General features: G+C 39.8%; 1 protein-coding gene across 6 annotated transcripts in view; it reads right to left on the bottom strand.

The window, feature by feature from the left end:
* Window positions 1–25,122, bottom strand: part of LOC138651843 (serine/threonine-protein kinase BRSK2-like) — a 341,472-nt gene that overhangs the window by 159,473 nt on the left and 156,877 nt on the right. For 4 of the 6 annotated variants that reach the window (XM_069742385.1, XM_069742384.1, XM_069742381.1 and 1 more), the window contains exons 2-3: window positions 15,000–15,094; window positions 5,734–5,819 (exon numbers count right to left, since the gene is read on the bottom strand). In XM_069742385.1, coding sequence (XP_069598486.1) covers window positions 5,734–5,819; window positions 15,000–15,094 — 181 coding nt within the window. Of the gene's footprint in view, window positions 1–5,729; window positions 5,820–14,999; window positions 15,095–25,122 lie in introns of those variants that run through there. The other 2 variants (XM_069742386.1, XM_069742383.1) reach the window with 2 other exon arrangements.

Raw genomic sequence — 25,122 nt, 5'->3', positions numbered from 1 at the left:
TAACGCAATCATTTCCGTGTCCTTAGATGCCCCGGCCCACAGCCGTTTACATGCTGCAATATGTCATCCGAAAGAAACCCAGCACAAATGCAGGAGGCAAAATGTGAGTAGACACAAAAAACGGCCGTGACAGAAAGTATTTATACTGCACAAACACTGAATGTTGAAGAAGCGACGTGCTCTATTACTGCGCCGCTATATTACTGCGCCGCTATATTACTGCACCGCTATATTACTGTGTCGCTATATTACTGCACTGCTCTGTTACTGTGCCGCTCTATTACTGTGCCGCTCTATTACTGTGCCGCTCTATTACTGTGCCGCTGTATTATTGTTCTGCTCTATTACTGCACTGCTCTGTTACTGTGCCGCTCTATTACTGCACTGCTCTGTTACTGTGCCGCTCTGTTACTGTGCCGCTCTATTACTGTGCCGATGTATTATTGTGCTGCTCTATTACTGCCCTGCTCTGTTACTGTGCCGCTCTATTACTGCACTGCTCTGTTACTGTGCCGCTCTATTACTGCACTGCTCAATTACTGTGCCACTCTATTACTGTGCCGCTCTATTACTGCACCGCTCTATTACTACGCTGCTCTATTACTGCACTGCTCTATTACTGCACCGCTCTATTACTGCGCCACTCTATTACTGTGCCGCTCTATTACTGCACCGCTCTATTACTGCACTGCTCTATTACTGCACCGCTCTATTACTGCACCGCTCTATTACTGCACTGCTCTATTACTGCACCGCTCTATTACTGCACCGCTCTATTACTGCACTGCTCTATTACTGCACTGCTCTATTACTGCACCGCTCTATTACTGCGCCACTCTATTACTGTGCCACTCTATTACTGCACCGCTCTATTACTACGCTGCTCTATTACTGCACTGCTCTATTACTGCACCGCTCTATTACTACGCTGCTCTATTACTGCACCGTTCTATTATTGTCAAGCTCTATTACTGCGCTACGCTATTACTGCGCCACTCTATTACTGCACCGCTCTATTACTGCACCGCTCTATTACTATGCTGCTCTATTACTGCACAGCTCTATTACTGCGCCACTCTATTACTGTGCCGCTCTATTACTGCACCGCTCTATTACTACGCTGCTCTATTACTGCACTGCTCTATTACTGCACCGCTCTATTACTACGCTGTTCTATTACTGCACCGTTCTATTATTGTCAAGCTCTATTACTGCGCTACGCTATTACTGCGCCACTCTATTACTGCACCGCTCTATTACTGCACTGCTCTATTACTACGCTGCTCTATTACTGCACCGCTCTATTACTACGCCGCTCTATTACTGCACCGCTCTATTATTATGCTGCTCTATTACTGCACTGCTTTATTATTGCGCTGCTCCATACCACTATGCACAGCAAAAAAGGTGGTGTGGGATATAGGTCAATAATGTTCCTGGCCAATTGCTGCCGCTTGCACCCGTATTATTCCATGGATGAAGTATCTGCCAGCTATCTATTGATCCAATATCATTTTGTAATTTTCCAATATATTCATCTGTCATATCTCTCTAGATTTTTTTATATCTACATCTCAAAAACATTTTAAAGACCCTGGACCAGCAGCCACATTGGTAGTCTGTGACCTCCAAATGTCCTCATCCTACCTGTGTGCCATTTATAAGGTGAGTGTGCAGCGCCCCAGGGTCCTGGTCGTTGCAGTAATATCATTCTCCTCTAGGGGGGAGTGGTGTTACATTTGGAGGCAATAAAGGAGATCTCTTTACCAGGTAACACCAACATTACAACACATTTCATACTCCAGTCCACCAGGGATAGCTATGCTCCTATTTATTAGGGCACTCTTCACAATTAGGTAAAACTGGTGGTCTGGATAGGAAATTAGTCAGAAGCTGGCTGGGCTTCACCCAGTGAGTTGCTATCTGAGCTCCGCTCAGGTAGTTGGTCCCTGACAGGGGTGGGATCCTGTCAGAGGCTTAGACAGAAGGCCACGGAACTGCGCCTGCCCCACGTGTGGCGGTTCCCAAGAAAGAGACACGAACAGCGAACTGTATTGTAGAGAGTGAGAAGAAGTCTTAGCAAAAGGAGAGGAAACCAGAAGGAGTTCTGCCCTACACAGGCTGCCTCCTTCTGAGGCGCAGGATCCTGTAGCCGGAACACCGAGGGAGCAACAGTCCTTTATGCCTGGCTCCAGAGACCGGCAGGACAGCTAATTGCAAGTTACTGATCTGCCCTATACCCAGGAGGCACGGTGGCAATTTGTGGAGACGGGGGCGTGCTAGAGTCCCTGTAAAAAGCCTCAGGCAACCAGTCATACAGGTTTGTCTTATCCATCTGAGGGACAGAGAGAGACATAACAGAAGTTGATGAACAAGTTTTGGTGTTATCATTCATATTCTCTGAAAAAAGACTAAGAAAGCAAAAGTTCTGCCGGGGTATGTAAACTTTTGAGCACAACTGTATATGGGGCAACATAGCGTCCGAGGATGGGGGACATTATTAATTAAAGGGGCCAAATTAAGGGACATAATTACTGTATGGGGGCTAAAATGAGGAACATACATTATTCTATGGTGGCAAATGGGAGACATAATAAATGTAGGGGCCAATTAGGGCATATTATTACGCTGTAATATAATTTACTTTTTAAAATACTGATTTCCACGGGGAGAAGAAAAGTGGGGTCTTATTACTGTGTTTAGGAAGGCACTGTTTTCTTTTTTTCTTCACCTGGCATAGTGTATAAGTCGTTGAATAAGTGGGGAATTTGCTCTGGAAGCAATCAGCTATTGATAACTGTGTGTTATTTTCAGCAGAGATGTGTCCTGGTTGGAAGAAGTGATGGCGGACTGTGCCAGATGAAGAAGAAAAGTGAGATGAAGGACTTCATATAGAGACATTACTGATAAATCAGTTTGTTACCTGTACACTATATACAGAGCTCATGTGTATAATGTCACTGGTGATCACTGTATTACCTGTACACTATATACAGAGCTCCTGTGTATAATATCACTGCTGAGTCACTGTATTACCTGTACACTGTATAATGTAACCGGTGGTAATAACAGTGTTTTTAGTATTGTGGTTGTTCTTAATGATCGGTATTGTAATATACAGTCACTGTGTTGTAATATGTTGTCCGGTCATGGTGTGGTGGTATTTATCCCTGCATATGGTATTTTTCAGTTACTATGCTGTGGTAATATGTGGTCTGATCATGGTGTGGTGGCATTTGTCCCCTGTATGTGGTATTATTCTGTCACTATGTGGTGGTTATATGTGATCTGGTCATGGTGTGGCGGTATATGTTCCTTATATGTGGTATTATTTGGTCACTGTGGTGGTAATATATGGTCTTGTCATGGTGTGGCTGTATTTCTCCATTGTACAGTATGTGGTATTATTCAATCACTATGGGGTGGTAACTTGTGATCTGGTTATGGTGTGGCGGTATATGTTCCTTGTTTGTGGTATTATTCGGTCACTGTGGTGGTAATATATGGTCTGGTCACGGTGTGGCAGTATTTCTATGTGGTGGTAATATGTAGTTGAGTCACACTGTGGCAGTGTTTCTCCATTGTATATGGAATTATTTGGTCCCCATATGCTGGTAATATCTGTGTTGGTCACGGTGTGGCTGTATTTCTCCCTTGTACGGTATGTGGTATTATTCCATCACTATATGGTGGTAATATGTAGTCCAGTCCTAGTGTGGCAGTTTTTCTCCCTTGTATGTGACAAAGAAAGAAAGGGACCATCTGCTAGTCTAGATATAAAATGTACAAATACTTTATTAAATATTAAAATTATAAAAGTTCATTTGAATACAGGTGAGGGAAGTCATGGATGTCTAACAATAGGAAGAAACAACAAAAGGGGCACGGGGGGCAGTGGACCCATATTTTACATAAAACAATATGAGCCTGTAATCATGACACACTGCGGAAGTGAAGACCTATGTAAACCTGATAAACAAACCGTGTGGCCTAGTGAGCATTACAACAAGGAAAAAACAGAATGAGAATCCTACTGCCAGTGCAGCACAAAGCGATCATCACAAGTTATACAGTGATTACATCATGTGGGCACTGGTAGCCCGGATTACAGAAGTATCCCATGGTGAACAGCACACAAAAGGGTCAGAGTCCACAGCACCCATGTGCCTACCCCTACGCGCGTTTCGGAGGCCTTCGTCAGGGATAAAAGTTCCCTATTCTTCCGATCAGTGCGGTTTCCAATGGTCAGACCCAAACGATCAATAAGTTATCCCCTATCCTTTGGAGCCCATGGATCGGTGTATTTTAATGAAAGAAGCCCGTTAATGCAAACTACTATAATTGTACATCTCAGTTATGGGGGCACCCAGTAAAGTTGCCTGTGGTTTACAATTTATGCTCCAACAGGGCTAACAGGTATTTGCATATAGCTGTAGGTTGGGCCCCTAGGGTCCATTCCTCCTGTAGGCCCCAGACACCCCAGTCCAATACTGGGTGCGAGTAAAATATCGGACTTCACTCGGATGTCATCTGAGTGCAGTCCAGTGTATGCTCACAGAGACAATGGAGAAGATGGAAAAATTACGTTTTCCATCTTCTCCACACATGTGCTGCAATTCTTTCTTGTAAGAGAATCGGATCCCAGTAAAATGACACTCGGATCAAACTCTGACAGAGTTTGAGCCAAATGTCATTAGCATAATCATCCCATTTCTTAAGGTATATTCATACGTTGCTTTTTTGCCTCGTTTTTTCCCATTCATATTTTTGCAACGAAAAAGCGCAGTTTTATTTTGCCAGCAAAGTGAAAGATATTCCTGAAATCTCGCTGCTTATTTTTTTTCTTTGCAGATTTGAAGCAGTTTTAAAGGTGCAGCATGCCAATTTTGCTGAGTTTTTCACCAATTCAAATCAATGGGAAAAACGCATTAAAAAAATATGGCAATGAGCTTTTCACACGCTCATTAGATGCTTCATTGCAAAACATTGGGTCTGAGTAAATCTGTTGCTGCTAATGTACATGTGTATTTTATGAAAAATCAAAGTATAAATAAAAATATAAACCTAGAATAGCACCAACAGATAGTGTGAAAATTGCAAAGGTTTTATATATATATATATATATATATATATGTATATATATATATATATATATATATATATATATATATATATATATATAATTTTTTTATTTATTTTTTTTTAAACAAATCAGGATTTAAAAAAAATACACGTAACATAAAAACCTGATTTAAACAGTGCACCATTTTCTGACAATACATTCCCTTTAAGGGCTAATTTTATTTTTATTTCTATGTTTATTTAATCGAAATGGTCTTTAGATAAAACCAGAACAATTAGTCATTAGGATTTTATTCTCATGCCCCCTTCCCCTTATTTCCATGCTAGATTATCGACATAATAGGAGATGTTGAGCCAGCAGCAATTCTGGCAAACGAGTTTGCACGCACACACACACAAAAAAAATTCTTCTGAATATTTCATGTAAGGCGTACAAAAGAAGAACAAGCAGTTATCATATGTCTTTGTAAACCAGCAAGGCATTAAAAGGCAAGATGCATGTAATTTACATAACATCCAGATTACTAAGCAATGCTCAGAAGCGAAGGCTGCCTAAAGCAGAGACAATGCATGCGCTTCTCATGCCAAGGAATACAGATGCCCATAGCTCCGCAGACTGGTGGAAGCAAGGGAATGTCTGTAAATACCTACAAATATTTCTTATTCTCATAGACATCATGCAGCTTGAGAACGTGGGGATGTTCGATCAGCTTCAGGATTGCAATCTCTCTTTCCACCTGCAGGAAAGGGATTAAAGCAAAAAGGTCAATATTGGCGGCAAGCACCAAATGAAATGCACATGTAGCAGCGATGAATTTGTCTTTTCACTTTTTCAAGGTTGGGCACTTTTTGGACTGACATCATCTAAACCGATCTGCTACTTCTAAAGAAGAAAAGATGCCTGCTGATAAGCGATGAGCGAATGTGCTGGTATAAGGTGTGCTGATGGTCTTCGGTGTGCTCGATAAAATATCTTCGAGTCCCCGCTGTAAGGCTGGTTTCACATTTGCGTTTTTTGCCGCTCTGTTTTAGCGCAAAAAAAGCATGCATTTTTTTTCTATACTTAACATTAAAAACGCATGCGTTTTTTTGCATGCGTTTTGCCGACGCATGCGTCGTATCTATGCTTGCGTTTTGTTGCGGAAATGCAACCTGTAGTAATTTCTAGCGGCGTTTTTTTGCCGCAAAAAAAACGCATGCGTTTTTTTGCGGCAAACAAAGTATTGCTGTCTATGTAAACGCATGCGTTTTTAAGCACATGCGTTTGCATGCGTTTCAATAGAAAAACACAAGAATACACACTTATAAGCCACCTCCCAACCCTAACCCTAGGGATCCTAACCATAACCCTAGGGATCCTAACCCTAACCCTAGGGATCCTAACCCTAACCGTAGGGTTAGGGTTAGGATCCCTAGTAACCCTAGGGATCCTAACCCTAACCCTAAGGGTTAGGATCCTAACCCTAAGGGTTAGGGTTAGGATCCCTAGGGTTAGGGTTAGGATCCCTAGGGTTAGGGTTAGGATCCCTAGGGTTAGGGTTAGGGTTAGGATCCCTAGGGTTACTAGTGATTCTAACCCTAACCCTAGGGATCCTAACCCTAACCCTAACCCTAGCTATTTCTGTTTATAGTGGGTTTTCTAGTTGATTTTGATGATTGGCATCTGTCACACACTTCTCATCATGCGTTTCAAATACGCAAACGCAGGAAAAAACGCATGTAAATGCATCAAAACGCCGCGTTTTTTTACCACATGCAAAAACGCAGCGTTTGAACGTGTTTACATGCGTTTTTTGCACCACATGTGTTTGCGTTAAAAACGCTGCGTTTTTTAACGCAAATGTGAAACTAGCCTTAGACAGCCGTAGCACATGCAGGTAATGCCTATTTGTTAGAAAATCCCTGCCTGTGTTGCGGCTGTTGAACATCCAGGACTCGAATATATTATTGGCGCGCGTTGAGGACACCTACTCCTAGCACATTCGTTTATCACTACTAAGTAACTCACTCAGACGTCAGTTTTTTTCTCGTACAAGGAAAACTGACCGAGTTTCATGAGTGATTTTTGGTCAGGGTTTCATCCTAGTTTGATCCCAGTCTCATCAGTTTTTCTTGTATATGAAAAGGAAAAAAAACTCTATTCTTTTCATATGTAACACTCCATGAAAAACAGACTGCACATGGATGACACCCAAGCAACGTCCAACTGACCCATAGACTTGCATTGGCCGAGACATGGATCAAAGTCGTACATACAGTATCTCCAGGATTTTGGGTGGACCACTCGGGTTGAAAAATACACGAACATGTGAACAGATCCAATTGTTATGAGTTCTGGCTGTGAAAAACCGTGAAACTGTTAAGAAGATGTAACTGGTTTCCGCAGAACTGATGTTTGAAGATTTAGTGTCAAATACTAAAAGGCAAAATACTGAACAAATACCAATATCTAAATAAGGCCACTTATTTTTTGGTACAGGTGTGATCTATTATTTTTTGCATTGTCTGCAAAAGAAATGGAGGCATGTCCCACATTAATTTATGTTGTGAATAAAACTGGCCAATGCAGGTGGAGAAGGTGGAGAAACGATTTCTTCTATCATCAGACAAAAAAACTGATGAAACTAGGACCAAACTCTGATGAAAATCACTGATGAAACTAGGACCAAACTCTGATGAAATTGGGCCACTTTTCTGAAACGTGGAAAAAACTGACGTCTGACATCCATTGAGCCGGACCATTCTTTCTCTGGATTTATAAGGCACCAAGACCATGTCGAGGTTCCGAGCCCCGTTTACCTATCTATGGGTGAGTTGGCTATTTTCACCTTTCCAACCCTTATTTAAAACATGACACATCAAAAAGAGGGAAAAAAAACACTGCTTCAAAAAAGTGATAAAATTGAATAAATAACCTAGGTGCAGAAAATCTGCTCCAAAATCTCAACAACATTTTTTGCTTCAATGATAAAAATGGCATAAAAACTAATCAAAACTTTACAGTTTCATCATAGACATTTTTCTCACAATATATTTTAGCTTATAATAAAGCTGATTTTATCTGCAATATTTTAAGGTTTGCACTTCTTTTAATCGTATGTTTCAAATTTTTTGTTCAAAACCATTGTAGCCAAATATTGCAATATAGTAAAATATTATGACTTTGCATTTTTAAGTGTTTTTGCTACGAGTTTACATTTGTTTTCAAAGCTTAGGCTATGTGCGTGTGCTTTAGTGTACTTTAGGTGCTGGCACAGCTGCTAAGTTTTCCCAGGCGAAGCAGCTTCAGGAAAACTGCAATCAGCGTCTTTTACTCTATACTGTGAAGTCACTTTTTTTAACCTCCTGAGCAATTTTAGGAGTGGTGGAGTTGATGGTCTTCTCCCTGACACTCTAAAGGGTTAAATGTAGTTGATGTTTATGTATGTTATCAAATTATAACTCACTGGGCCTCCAGTTAGCTTAGACAGGGTTAACTGTAATGGCCGGCCCAGTTTGCAAGGGGAAAATGCCTAGAAACAGCAGCCCGCAGCTGCCCAGAAAAGGCGCATCTATTAGATGCGTCAATTCTGGAGCTTTGCCTGGTTCTTCCCACTTGCCCTGTAGCGGTGGCAAGTGGGGTAATGAGGGGTTAATGTCACCTTCCTATTGTAAGGTGACATTAAATTAAATTAAGCCGGCTTAGTAATGGAGGGGTGTCAATAAGACACCTCTCCATTACTAATCCTATAGTTGTTAAAGGGTTAATAAAAACACCACACAGTAAGAATAAACTCTTTTAATGAAATAAAACAATAAACACAGTTTTGCCATCTTTATTAGTCAGCCATTCCAAACGAAGCCCTTGATCTCCTGAAAAAAAAATAAAATAAAAAAGCAACAATATACCCATACCTGTCCGGCGTACAGTCAGTCCCACGCCGTAATCCATGTCTGGGGAATGTACAGTTTACAACCAGGAGCGGTGCTAACGCGACCGCTCCAGGCTGTTAACTACTGGGGAATGAATGAGAAGCGGGGAGCACAGACTCAGTGACGTCATCGCTAGTTACTGAGCCTGCACCCGCAGCGTCTTATTCATTCCCCAGTAGTTTACAGCCAGGAGCGGTCACTTTAGCACCGCTCCCAGTTGTAAACTGTACATTCCCCAGACATGGATTACGGCGTGGGACTGACTGTATGCCGGACAGGTATGGGTATATTCAGGGGTGTCAAACTGCATTCCTCGAGGGCCTCAAACCATGCGTGTTTTCAAGATTTCCTTAGCATTGCACAAGGTGCTGGAATCATTCTCTGCAGGTGATTAAATTATCACCTGTGCAATGCAAGGAAATCCTGAAAACATGACCTGTTTGCAGCCCTCGAGGAATGCAGTTTGACACCCCTGGGTATATTGTTGCTTTTTTATTTTTTTTTTATAGGAGATCGAGGGCTTCGCTTGGAAAGGCAGACTTTTCTGGGCAGCTGCGGGATGCTGTTTTTAGGCTGGGGGGGGGGCAATATCCATGGCCCCTTACCAGCCTGAGAATAGCAGCCCGCACCTGTGAATTTTGCTGGGTTGGTTTAAAAACATAGGGGAACCCCACGTAATTTTTCTTCTTTCATTCATTCTCCCCTGCTCGCGCTGGTCGCCAGCCTAGCAGGGGAGAAGGGATGACAGCCGGCTTCAGCACCAGACGCAGGGGAACAGAGCTTACAGTAGCACTTTTTCCCTGGTGGCCGTCCGTGTGGTACTGATGCGGCACACGGGCAGCACACGGTTGCCACATGTGTGATGCATGTAGTACACACGGATATGGATATCTCCGGTACCATGTTTTCCCGGACCTGAAATATGAGGACATGTGAAACTGGCCTACAAATGCATGTAAAAAAATCACACTGAAACGCAATGAAAAAATACAAATTACATAATTGGTGCAGAAATGCTGCAACATCAAAAACTCACCAAATACTTATTGTGGGAACATAACCTAGTGTTTTATAAGAAAAAACAATAGCAGAGAAATATCCCAAACTGCCTAAAATTACCGTATCTAGAGCAAGCCGCAATTTTGAAAAAAAAAGCTAAAAAGTAAACTACAAGTGAGAAAACACAAAACAAAAATAAAAGCACAAATTAATGGATGGAAAGACCTGGGTTTAATATCTCCCTATTGACTCCCAGGAAATATTTGACTGCTGATTTGTTTTTTCAATTTTCGATATTTTTGTTTTCGTTGTTTCCTCCCATTTTCCCAGAGCCATAACTTTAATTTTTCGATCCACATAGTCGAATGAGAGCTTGGTTTTGCGGGGTGAGTTGTACTTTTCAACGACACTATTGGTTTTCCATATACTGTACTGGAAAACTGGGGAAAAAATTCTAAGTGCGGTGAAAAGAGTGCAATTCCACAATAGTGTTTGGAGTTTTCTATTTACTATGTTCAAAATTGACCTGCCATTATAATTCTCCAGGTCAGTATGAGTATACAGATACCAAACATGTCTAGGTTCTTTTTTATTTAAGTGGTGAAAAAAAAATCTAATATTTGTAAGAAAATGTTTTGTAAGAAAACTGCTTCCAGCCGGTGTGTGCTGAAGGCTGCTGTCAGTGATTGACAGTGACATTTAACTGGTTAACAGCCGTGGGTGGATCTCAGGTCAGCTGTTATGTGTGGAGGAAAGTGCGGGAAGCGCAACGGAACCCACATCAAAGGCAGGGACAGGACGTACTTGGTCATGAAGGGGTTAAAATGTTGCTAAACTTTGTGCATCCCTGTCCCCACTTTGTTCGAGTCATTTGATGGTCGCTAATTTTTAGGGTGCATTCGTTGCTACATTTTGAGAAACGTGCGACTTTTCCTGGTAAACGGCTGCAAAACCAAGGAAAAATAAAAAGACAATTTGGGGTCTGAAAAATGTCATGAGTCGCGTGTGATAAATTTGGTGCAAAAAAAAGCATCAGCGAGGACAAGACAAAAGATAGTGACTTCAATAAATCACAAATGATGAATTGGACCCAATGTTTTTACTTAGAGAGGACCTTGCATCAAAATTTTCATATTGGACTGGACACACAATAGTGGCTGCAGAGCGGAATAAATCGCAGTCCAAGGGTGGTTTCATTCTATGGGCAAAGGTTTGAGCAGTGCCAATTATCTTTGATGCCGTTAGTTGATTTCGACACCAAAAGTGCTAGCATGACATATTTTTCCATATATTAGTTATAACTAGGAAACATGTTTAAATGCAACTTCTCCCCAGCCCCTTGGACGTAAGTGCTTGAATATAAATCAAGCCGAGAACAGACCTTTCCAAATGTTAACGCTACGTTTTGTGAATGCGGGAGATGCTGCACACATATGACATGCAAGGAGTGAAAGCCTGGCATATATAAAGTGACTCACCCTAGGGACGAATTATAGAAGCCAGCATTGATAGTGCTATACATATGACCTTATTTAAAAGAATTACTCTTTACAGTGAAATGAAACTCATACGCCCCTGGCTCCGGCTCTCTACTGCACACAGAAGTGTAAGTTCTTAAACCAAGCACAAAGCCGGCTTCTAGGATATGGTGGAACATTAAAGTGAATTTCTCTGCAGTATTTTACCCACAAAACTATATACAGTGTGTGAAATAAGTATTGAACACGTCACCAATTATCTAAGTAACTATATTTCTAAAGGTGCTATTGACATGAAATTACCACCAGATGTCGGTAACAATCCATCCAATCCAAACAGGCAAATCAAACCATAGTTGTCCATAAATTAAGTTATGCTCAATAATGATAAATGACACAGAATAACGTAATGAACACACTTACTGAAATGTAATTAAAACTTTGAACATAAGCCTTTGTTGGTTATGAAGCTTCCAGATGCCTCCTGTACGGAGAAACTAGTTGCAGGCATTGCTCAGATGTGATTTTGGCCCATTCTTGCACACAAACACTCTTCACATCCTGATGATCCCGTGAGCTCCTTCCATGAACTCTGAGCTTTAGCTCCTTCCATAAATTTTCTATTGGATTCAGGTCAGGTGATTAGCTGGACCATTCTAGCAGCTTTATTGTCTTTCTCTGAAACCAGAGAGTTTCCTTCTCTGTGTGTATGGGATCATTGTCTTGCTGAAATGTCCACAGTCATTTCATCTATCATCCCGCTAGATGGCAGAAGATTTTTTCCAAGAATGTCTCGGTACATTTGTCTATTCATGCTTCTTTTAATTATATGAAGTTTGCCAGCGCTATATGTTAAATAACAGTTCCACACCATGATGTTTCCACCTCTAAACTTTACTGTTGGTATGGTTTTTGGGGAGATATAAACTGCTTTTTGGCCTCCAAACATGGTGTTTATTTATGGCATCCAAAGAGTTCAATTTTGGTTTCATCTGACCGGACTATCTCCCATTATTTTACAAGCTTTTCTAGATATTGTTGAGCAAAGTTTATAGGTGCTTGAACATTCTTTTTATTCAGCAATGGAGTCTTGCATGGTGTGTGCCCATACAGGCTATGGAGTTTGAGTGAATTACATGTTTTCTTTGTAACAATTATACCTGCTGATTCCATGTATTTCTGTGGCTTTCCACCGGTGGTCCTTGGCTCTTTGACAACTCCTCTGATAATTTTTTGCACTCCTCTGTCTAAACTCTTGCAAGAACACCAGGTCATGTGTGGTTTGTGGTGAAATGATGTTCTATCCACTTCCAGATTATAACCCCAACAGTCCTCAGTGGAACCTTCAGTAGTTTATAAATGTTTCTGCAACCAAGGACATCAGCATGTTTTGCAACAATAAGGTTGCAAAGGTCTTGAGACAGCTCACTGGTTTTACCCATCCTGAGATGTTTCTTGTGTGACACCTTGATAATGAGACCCCTTTTTATAAGCCATTTCTGGTTAAATGAGGGTCAGATTACCATTCAAGATATGTTTACAGGCCCCCTGCAACTGTGGCATATATACTGTAAGCTATATCCAAATGTACGAACACGTAGTTTTAACAGATGAGTATCTGGATGAGCTCATATGTAGTCAGAATTTCCAAGCTTCCTATGAGTCTTAGGGATCGTTCCCACAACCATATTTTCGGTCTGCGTGCTATTCATGAGAAAAAAATGGCACTTGTGCCAACGTTATTCAATGGGGCAGTGCAGATGAGCGATTTTCTTCACTTACTAAATCTGCTTGTGAAATATATCGCAGCATCTATTAGTTTCTGTAAATCAAATGAGATTTGTCCATTTAAGTCCATTAGTGTGTAAAGAGTGGAGAAGCCGTCGACATTCCTCCCCCCTTTGACGATCTTCTAGTGATATAATGCATTGCCAGGTTTTGAATGTTTTATGTCTTTTATTGCCTTTAGTACTTAGCTAACCAGTGGGCTGGGTTAACCGGCTCAAGAAGGGAAGACTTAAGTAGGCATAGGAAATTCAGTTTCCTGGTTTTTAGGCAGTGAGTGGAAAATATTGAAAAGGGAAGGACCTATGGTCCAGCAGATCTGCATTGACAAGGGTGTTGGTGTGAAGAAGGGAGATCATATTTGGGTAACAAGTTCTAGTGTGAACAAGAATAAAGTGGCAGAAGGATCCGCAAGTGGGGGCCTACAGCAAGCGTTATCTACACTAGATAAGTAGTAGAATTGTAGTCAGACTTGTGGGTCATAGAGAAAAAAGGTCCAGTTGGGACATGTGTTCTCCTTACGGGAATTGATCAGTCATGAAGATGACCCCAAGGAGCGTGTGGCACACATCAATTGGAAGCTTAGAATAGTTGTGATGGGTCATAGCGACACATCTAGGTGTGTGAGGCCTTCACAAGGGAAGATGTGTTTAAGTGTTGTGCCGGCTATCTGATGTATATACGTTTCACCAGTTTGTTTAGTAAAGTCTATTTTTGAACTCTGGTCTCTCAGTTATCTCCACTCCGTGGGGTCTTAGTCTGCCATGTTGAGCGGCAGCATGCGGTCTACAGTGGCGTACTTCTAAGGTAAAAGCACACACACCCAGCCAGGATCCCCATTTTTCTGGGATGTCCAGGGATACGGAAACAACCCTCAGCCAGGGTGTCTGCCTGTGTTACAATTTTGGGAAAAAAAATTGGATGCCATACGGATCCACAGTCTAGCATCTGATTTTTATGGATAAATTAGAGTCCTGTAACGTAGGAAACTATAAATTATTAATAGCTTCTTTAATTTTTATTATCTGTATTTCTGTCCTGAAAAAGGACTATTATGGCCGAAAAGTCGCATCATCTTATTTTTGTTCCTGTGCCATGTGATTTTTAATGATGTGTGATATGTATTTGAAATACGCAACATGTCAATTTCTTTTGTGGAAACGCCAAGTTTTATCTACGGATCTTGCATTCGATGAGGAAAATCCGCATGTAATAAATGCATGAAGTCCGCATGGACTGTATCAATAGTGTTGTCAAAGGCAAACACTAAGAAGTATTAGAAAAAACCATGACACGCCAACAAGAGACAAAAAATGCGATAAAAAATGTGATGAAAATGCGTGTAAGAAAATACACTCATATACAATAAAAAAATATTAAGTTATCTAATTTACCTATGACGCTACGCTCCCACGATGACGTTTTGGTGAGTTTTTGATGTTGCAGATTTTCTGCACCCGTTAAGTAAAAGAGGTTACTTGCATTTTTTTGGGAAATATGAAGCGTCAAAATTAGTGATGAGCAAACATGCTGGGATAAGGTGAAGATGACAGAATAAGTCTTCTGTGAGGTTTGAGGATTTGACTCTTATTAGTTTCTACATTAAAGATTGTGTTGCAAAGTGGCCATCTGCTCCGACATAGTTCTAGCCATACAGCAAACTGACTTTTATTGCTACTTCGAAAGATGAAAAAAATCTTGAATTTATAAGAATAATTATTGGTAAGTATATCGTGCTCTTACCTTCATTAAAACAGACTCTGAAAGCTTTTCTCGGTTTACAATCTTTATTGCCACTTTCTGTCCAGTTATACAGTGAACACCTAGTTTAACCAACCCTGTAAAGTCGAGAAAAATATATGGTTACAATCAAATTACATCACAATTCACATTATGTACAACATGTAAATAAATGTGTATAAAGGCAGATGCCTCCAACATAACATTCAGGTTTACAAAGTTCTCACGCACCATCTACAAAATCGTAGGTACCCCATTTTCATAGTTGGTATAGACTTGTTACAGATGTCTACGATCTTTGAATTTTGCCGTAAACATCATTGTATGCATTTGACATTCTTGTGAATTCTCACAACACGCAATGTGCATGCTGTCAGGATTCTCCGGTGGCGGTGGGCATGGTGTATGCAATATGCATACTCCCGGCCACATTCCGACTAGCAGTATCCGGGCTCACTCAATTCACTTGTATTGAAGTCTAGTCTAGTCAACACATGACAGTATACTTGTGATCACTCACCAACCAGCTCCCGAAACTGGATAATCCTGACAGTGTGCACTGTGACGATTCACAAGCCTCGAGTCACATCAAGTGACTACAGACTTTAACCCCAAGGCCGGATAATCTCTTTAACACTCAGACAGACGAGGAGCTACTGCACACCAATAGAGAACTATGAAGACTCTGGATCGCAAGGTAAATATTAAAACCACAACTTTTATTACAAAACATCTAAAAATACATATAAATCGAATAACATACTGGTGAGACGTTATAATAAACGGATACAGGATCGGAACAGAAGCTACAGACTGGTAGGACCCCTAATATGTATCACAAGTCAAATGACAGATGACCATAACATACAAGTGACCATAACATGTTAACAACTCCCTAGTACTGCTGAATACATGGTAGATCCACGGTATATGTATAACTACTACTACACTCTAGCATCCCATAATAGACACAATAGTCACCAACTAAATAGTAAGTCCCAGCTAGGAGCGGTAGTTACCTGTGGTCATGTTGGAACCAGGGAGAGAGGGGTCGTACCGACTGAGCGCACCTCAAGACGAGGAGCTACGACAAAGGCCACGACCCAGCATCAATGGGATTCTTCTAACACTACAGATCCAGTCAAATAATGTTAACAGTAATGGATTAAGTCAACCTCATTACAGACATGTTTCTAAATTGTGAGTGTTAAATGGGTTGTCTGGTGGAAACAAGTCATTACCTATCTATAGGGTAGGTTATAAGTTGTTGATTGGTGGGGTCCGACTACCGGTACCTGCACGGATTGGCAGAGCAGGGAATTTTTATCCTTGTTAGAATGGAACAGCATTGCCACTCCATTCATTTCCAATCAGGCTGCGCTCATCTTTTCCTGGCAGCCACATAGAGTTTGGAGGAGCAGGTTGGATTTCAGACCTGAAATGGGGATGAACGTGATAAAAATTCTCGAATTTGCCAATCAGTGCGGGTTCCTGCGATCAAACTCCCATCGATCACTAAGTTATCACCTACCCATTGGAAGGTGATAACTTGTTTTCACTGGACAGCCCTGTTAATTTTATATTTTTTTGTGACTGAAAAAAAGAGCTTTGCTCCTCGTGGGAGTGGTCCTAAGTGAATTTACTACTGTATTGATCACTAATGGAATGTGCTAAAAACAAACTGTTCCAAAATCAGTGAAACGGCCAAAAGAAAGCAGAATAATTGGGTTTGTTCTACAAGGTACATAGGACAAGTTCATTGTAAATGGAGTTTTGCTTTGCTACTCACGACCTTTCTACTGTATATCTCAATTCTGAACTATCCGATTTTGAAATCCGCAGTGTGTCAATTCTTTGTGGATTTCATTCTTTACAATTCATAGGATTAAATCTGAGGCAAATCAAAATCAACAACCAAATCTGTTAAATCGGTGTTAAATTTCCGGGCAAAAAATTCCACATTTGCATGAAGTCAAAGTAATATGGATCTACAATACATGAATAATTATGGATCATTAATGCAGATTAAAAATATGCTTGTCCGGATCCTTAAAATAGAAAACAAATTAGTTGTTTTATTTACTTAAAGGGATTGTCCAGTGAAAACAAGTTGCATACCTATACGCAGGCTAGCTGATAACATACTGATTGGCGTAGGCCTAGTAGCCGGATAAGGCACCGATTGGAAGATTGGGGAATTTTTACTTCAGTTACAAAATGGTGAGAAAGGTTGGATGACCGATCTGCCCTCCATTCATTCTCTATGAGGTTACTGTAAAAGACAATTCGCACATGCCCACTGTCGTTCCAGTCTAATAAAATTAAAGAGTCTTGTTCTGCCGATTGTTGTGGTTCCCAGAAGTTGGACTCCCTCCGATCAACAAGTCATCAACCATCCTTTGGATAGTAAATTACTACTTTTCACCAGACAACCCCTTTAACTTCCTGTGATTTAGGCTTTATGGGTAATTAAGTTCTGTGTACAGTGCTGTAGAATATGTTGGTGCCATATAAGTAATGGGAAATAGATGCAAACCAGTGGACAGTATGAAGAACTATTTTCTTTGCAAGATGTCGGCAATTGTGACGAGTTTGCCCCGGGTGCTCAGGTATGCACCAAGTATCGCGGGTGCTCAAGTGACATGTTCAAGCCCCCGTGGCACAAAATATTCTGGAATTGATTGCCCGTGTATGTCAGGCAATCCCTCATGTTTTGTGGCTGTCTAACAGCACTGAACATGCGGCAGTGGGGACTCGAACAAGTCGAGCACCCAGGGCAAACTCGAGTAACATGCACGTGCGCTCCTCACTAGTCGGCAAGCCTCTGCGGGGCTCCATAGAGGAGCACAGGCTGCACATATGGTGGATCTCCCCCTCCTGACTCTACGTCATCTGTACCTAGTCATAAATGCTCATTCACATGCTGCTTATACAGATTTCTAGGTAAAATTCCGAGTATTTACGGCTCCAGTATATTCACAGAATAAGCAGATTTCATTAACGTGCAAATACCTGCTCTCTTGATTGAGTGAGATGAACATAGGAGAACACGCTTCATTCAGGAGCCAAATGAGGGACATATAATTGGATCGTTTGCAGACATGTTAAGCTTTTACAATACTAAAGGATGCAATTATATTCCGGGGCAGCTTGTATGACAAACTAATAATACGGTTATCTCGAAAACTACTGTCACTGGCGGCGAACATGGAGGATCTAAAATATAACATTTCCTGAAGTGCATTATAATTATAACTATAAATTATTTATATAGCAGGGAAATAATTGGCAGCTTCAGGAAGAAAATATAGACAAATGGACAAAGTCAGGGTATGCGGGAACTTCAGATGGTGCTGATATAGGGGTATGCCACCACAAAAAAACACCTACCCACCTGCCGATCCCCCTCCACGACCCTCTCCTGCTGGCTGGGTCCTCTGACGGTCTCCTCTCCTTATCTTCTGGCATTGTCGGCGCCTGACTGCTGCAGCCAATCAATTTCCAAAAGAAAGGAGAGGAGCCTGACGAGGGAGCAGGTCAGCAGTACAGGGGACATGTGGGGCGTGGAAGGTGAGTAGGTGTTTGTTAATATTTTCATATGCAAATTGCTTCTTTAGAGAGGAAGAGGAGTAGAACTCGGTGCTGCCTATTGGATCATATCCTTAACGAGCTTGGCTGCATGACTTCGGTCGGATAAAAGCCAGAATCTAATTTTGCAAATGTGTGTTTCGGGGTTTTGCCTCTCCTCAGCGCAAAGCAGGAGATCTGATTTGGCTGTATGAGAGGTCAGGTGCCTGGCTGCCATGACAACCCATTGGTGCCGCACAACAACGTCATTTAAATGTCAATGTCAGAGATTGACAGCAGCATGTAAATGGTTAACAGCAGTGATTGGAGTTCAGCTCTGGCCTGTGGTGATAGACACAGATGCCGGCTATGTAATACAGCTGGTATCTGCCGCATGGGGAGAGAGATTTGTTCCTGAGCCCCCTCCACCCGCGGGGACCCCAGCGCAAGTAGTACAGTTATGCCCATATGTGCTAAAGGGTTTTAAATGAGTTTCATTAGCATAAAACATTGACATTTTAAGGGTAAAATAAATAAAAGAAGCAATAATCATGCATCCACCGCTACTCCTATTGTGACACTGCCCGATACCCTTTATCAGTTGTAACGGTAACTTCCTAGTACAAGGACATGTGACTGCTGCAGCCAATCACTGGCTGAGAAAGGTTACCGCTAGAGCCGCTGATTGGCTGGGCACTCATTTCCTGGATGGCAGAAAGTAGAAAATAGAGAAGGGGCTTGGGAAGTGTCTAAACGGGAAAGTCGAGTAATCTCACTGATCAGCATAGCTTTTTTTTTTCTTAATCCATTCTGAGTCCTATAAAAAAAATTGGAACTGATGAACCCCTTTAAGTTCCCCTTTACATATATAATTTTGGCCGTTTTTTTTAAATTTTGTAACATTTCTAGCATTTTTTTTTAGTGTTTTTAAAGTTCCAAGATGGAAAAAAAATACACTTTAAGACATCACACATAGCCCTAAAATGCGTAACCCCCCAAAAATGCTTTTACAATAAATTTCCATATCATAAGAGCGTTTTTGACCAATAAAAATGTCCACAAAAAAATGATTCAAAGCGCTGTGTAAAGATCCAGCCTAAATACAAAGTCTATTCTTTAGGGTCAGGTCTTGTTACAGCTAACGTCACATATAAAGGTAGCAGGGTCTTACTGACTTCTGTATTCAGATGGCTGACAATATGGCGGTTAATTATAAAAGTATGCCGTTATTTGCATCAGAGAAGAGCGCTACGTCTTTGTTGCAGAATTCCCCAAATTGCCTTCATTTTCAGGATGACCTTAATAGCTGGGTACATGTGTCTACTTCGGCGCTCTGATCTCAGGCTTACACCGTCAATGTTAGCATTCACCAAGGTTTACAGTGTTTTTAGTCAATTGGAACAGGATTCAGAAGATGAACCCTTAGGTATTAAAACAAAAATCCTTTGAAGCTGCAGAATCGAGATTGTTACTGAAGCTGGAACACGGAGGTCACATATGAAAGCGCCGGTTAATTTACTTTGGGGGCTTTACCCCAGAAAATGAACATTCTGCAATGTACGAGAATATTAAATCTCTGCAGGCTCTGGGCACGGTTTCTACAGTACAAAGCTCCAACATGTCTGTGTTCGGTCTTTTTCTGTTCTCTGACAACAGGATTCACAGACAAATGATGATTTTTATTTTTTTCTACGGCAGATTTCCGTTGGCGTCCCTCACCGAACAATGCAACTTTTACTAAACAATCAAATCAATTAATAATTCAAAATATCAGGTGAAACTATTTTTCTCGATCTCGATCAGATTGTTTAGACATAAAAGACCTATTCTTCATCAATTTTCTACAAACTCACGAGCTGTTTTAAGCTCCTACCTGACGCTGAATCTCGCCGCCCCCTTTTTATTTGTAGCTAGGTCACTGGAGGAGAATGCCTATTTGACAAATTGTGCTCTGTTGATTTAAGGCGCTTGCATGGACAACCTATGCCGCTAGTAAGATGACAAATTTTAGTGTGTAATGCACAAACCGTTAGGATGCTGCTCCACTTGACGGTTCCAGTAGTTGTCATGTGACTACAAGTATGTCATTTGTATTTTTACGGTCACTAGAGTTTCAACCAAGTCTCTCAATAGGACATTGCAAACTACAGCACTCGATGAACATTTCACCAGGGTGGAAAACCCCTTTAAGCCTGTTCTAGTCTGGACATTACATTGGTTTTACAATCCAAACCTTGTTTTATCTAAGACAGTGAGTAGTGTATAATAGCCAGGTTTCGTCAAACTCAATCTGACAGGTGCCCCGCCCCTATCAAAGTGTATCAAAATGTGTAACCCCTCCCCTCCCCTTGTCTGACGGCTGGTATCCAGCTGTCCCTCCTTGTTTGATTTCCCCTTTTGATATAGTTTAATATAGTTTAATTTGTTGTAGTTTTGATATTATTCCCGTATTTTGTGGAATAACACATGTTTATAATTATAGCCTAGTCGTGTATTTATTTTACACGTGGTTTATAACACCTTTTTCATTTGTTTTATAATAGATTTTATACGTAGCCCCGAGTTTGATTCTGTAAGCTTTTGTTTTATTCACAGTGTATCCATATAGTGAATAGGGCTGATGTTTCTGTATGCAATCCTACAGCCTGTTATGTGAAAAGTATTCTCAAACACTAACTAAATGGTGAACATTACCTAAATTAGGTTAACTGTGGGTCAGCGGCTTATAGCACCTAGGTCAAGCAATTGTTGTTGTATTTGCGTACCCCATAAATGTTTATTCTCACAAACAGAAAAGTTATTGTGTCCTGAAGATGGCATCTGAGGTTATTTGTTTTTTGTATTAGCTTTCTCAGAAAACAGCTGTGTTATCTGAGGGTCAGATATTTTTGTACAAACTCATGCTGTTTGGTGATCTTTGTGAAGCAGAACTTTGTTTTATAACACATTTGTACTTGTATTGTACCTGGATTGATATTTGCTTTCTCTTTTTTGTGTCCTGAAGATGGCATCTGCAAAGTTATTTGTTATCTACTGAGGCCATTGCAAGTTGTGTTTATTCACATTGTAGCAGGTTTTATCCTTGTGGCTGCCTTATATACACAGAAGAGATATGCACCAATGTCACAACACAAGTTATAATATGACCCAATGTTACAACACAAGTAAGAAGCGGCGTGTTTTATACGAATAAAAACCAAAGACACGATATTGTAAAAAAAAAAAAATTTAAAAGATTTATTTCTCACGATAAAACAGCATCTCAAAGACATTTCAACACTATAAAAAATTCTTACAGAATATAAAAAGTAAAAACATTAAAATAGTACAATGAACAATTACACTTCTTACAAAATAATTAATATAGAGTTACAAGGCGAGTACAGCATTTTAGCCAGTACATTCTTTACATCGTGAGCCACATGGTTTGCAGCATCGGTAGAGACCTTTTTTAGGTAGCAGAGTTCCACGTGTGGAACCTAAGGAAGGGGAATGTAAAGATTGAATTGTACGGGGAGCCGCCGCTAACTTCAGCGGTGTAGATACAGAGCGTGTCTCACTGTTGGTAATTTTTAATTCATCTAAAAGCTTCCTAGTAGCGGTATTACCCACAACTGTAGACGCCATATTTAGTTCGGCCATAGCCTGCATAAATGAATCCCAACTCGGCGGTAAATTTCTACTGTTCAGAGCATGGCTCTGCGTTGTACTACGTACCAAATCCAGTAAGTTAGGCCCTGGTATTACGGATCCTTTGAAAATAAATTCAGCATTATTATTCCATGCTGTGACATTTTTATTCTGCAGCAGCCTGTTTAGTAAAAATTCAGCATTCTTTTTATATCTTTGGTTTATATTATATTAGCTTTTTGTCATAGGTCAGGGATTTTTTTTTTTTTTTTGCACTTTATTAATATGCGGTTATTAGTCATTTAGGACTTATGTTATCATGTTTTTTGCACTTTATTAATATGCGGTTATTAGTCATTTAGGACTTATGTTATCATGTTTTTGCACTTTATTAATATGCTGAACACATAGGTCAGGGATTTTTGCACTTTATTAATATGCGGGCCACATAGGTCAGTGATTTTTGCACTTTATTAATATGCAGGCCACATAGGTCAGTGATTTTTGCACTTTATTAACATACAACACACAAGAAATAGACATTTAGAACTTATTTATGTTATTATCTTTATGCACGTTGCCTGTGCTGTCTATAATTTGACTCTATCCTTGTTTTGTTGAAAATAACTGGACATACATAAGAAACCGGGCAATATATCTTTATAGAAATAACACTTCTGCACTCTTTGTGCATTTCTATCAGTTTTATTCATGCATTTATAACACACCATGTTTGATATTGGTAATTTGATTCTGGGAACACATTTTAAGTTACTTCTGCACATGTATTACTGTTTTTAGGCCATATAAATAGAAAATTATGTAGAAACCCAAAGTTTTGATAAGTGTATGAAAATACACCAATATTAACTATTTGTGCTATTTTAGGCGTAAATTTGTCCTATATGTATACCAGTCAGGAGTTGGGGCGATGAAATATGTGTTACAAGCGTAGTGAATTGCAGATATATTCTACAGTGTATGTCATTTTGAGAAATGTGTGGCATAACCAATGTATACAGTAACAGGCGGAATGACTGAGTGTAATATTGCACTCAATACTGTGCAAAGGGTCTGAATACTTATGACCGTGTGATATTTCAGTTTTCTTTTTAATAAATTCGCAAAAAATCTACATTTCTGTTTTGTTCAGGCATGATGGCGTGCAGAGTGTACATTAATATATATATATATCTCAGAATGCAACTGAATAGTATTGCTAATTAGGCCATATAAATAGAAAATTATGTAGAAACCCAAAGTTTTGATAAGTGTATGAAAATACACCAATATTAACTATTTGTGCTATTTTAGGCGTAAATTTGTCCTATATGTATAGCAGTCAGGAGTTGGGGCGATGAAATATGTGTTACAAGTGTAGTGAATTGCAGATATATTCTACAGTGTATGTCATTTTGAGAAATGTGTGGCATAACTAATTACCTATTACGGCCACATTTCTATGCAGTGTATTTTAGAACCAGTGTTTCTGGCTGCAGACTGTAATGTGTAAGGTATTCTCATTTTTATATATTGTATTTTATAACACACCATGTCGTTTATATAATAATCACAGTTGTGTCTCTACAGGACAACGTGGCTTACAAAGACATTTCATTAATATAAGTGTGAAACTGACAGACAAGCACAGCTGTGTCTCTACAGGACATGCTGGTCACTAGACAGCCAGAGTTTCTGTGGGGGAGATATACTAACAGAGGTTCTGTTGACCCAATAAACCGGTGTAGAACGTACACAGAGAGCAACTTACAATATTTACTAAGGTAGCGGAAATGAGTTTACTGCAGTTATCAGAGCATTGTATTTTATTTGACAGCCACAAGTCACACAGGTCATGATGATAGTGTATCTGCAGCATGTTATTTGGAAATAAAGAAGCCTTTTTTTGTATTCGCCCGCATTTTATATAAAATCTGCATAAAAAAATCTTCTTGGCTACACCAAAACACGTAAGAAACAAATGTATAACTTTTAGATCTACCGCATCCACAGATATTATTCCAGCGTTCTTTAATTCTACATTATTTTAGCACATATTAATTTCACAACTTTTATATGATATTTATAACACTCATTTTATATGAGTTTTCTAACACATTCTCACGGGAATATTATATATATATATTTTGTGTTTTGCGCAATTATTTGACACTGTAATTCGCATTTTATATAAAATATGCATAAAAAATCTTCACATTCTCACGGGAATATTATATATATATTTTGTGCTCTGCATCATTATTTGACACTGTAATTCGCATTTTATATAAAATCTGCATAAAAAATCTTCTTGGCTGCACCAAAACACGTAAGAAACAAATGTATAACTTTTAGCGCTGTCGCATCCGCAGATATTATTCCAGCGTTCTTTAATTCTATATTATTTTATCACATATTAATTTCACAACTTTTATATGATATTTATAACACATTCTCATTTATAAGGGATTTATAACACAATATTGTAAAATCATTTATTGGTTCGCGGCCTTACTAATATCCTTTGAAAATAAATTCAGCATTATTATTCCATGCTGTAACATTTCTATTCTGCAGCCTCCTGTTTAGTAAAAATTCAGCATTCTTTTTATATCTTTGGTTTATATTATATTAGCTTTTTGATAATCCCGGGAGTGCCATCTATCTAGCCCGAGTATTTTTGTTATCTCAAAAGGGTGTGACACAGTCCCATATATTATTCCAGCATTCTTTAATTCTACATTATTTTAGCACATATTAATTTCACAACTTTTATATGATATTTATAACACTCATTTTATATGAGTTTTCTAACACATTCTCACGGTGATATTATATATATATATATATACTGTATATATTTTGTGTTATGCACCATTATTTGACACTGTAATTCGCATTTTATATGCCGCTGCTTTTTCTTGTTTTT

The sequence above is a fragment of the Ranitomeya imitator genome, chromosome 10 (assembly GCF_032444005.1).
Source record: "Ranitomeya imitator isolate aRanImi1 chromosome 10, aRanImi1.pri, whole genome shotgun sequence".
Classification (NCBI taxonomy): domain Eukaryota; kingdom Metazoa; phylum Chordata; class Amphibia; order Anura; family Dendrobatidae; genus Ranitomeya; species Ranitomeya imitator.
The sequence above is the reverse complement of the archived record's forward strand: the minus strand, read 5'-3'. Positions and strand labels throughout refer to the sequence as shown.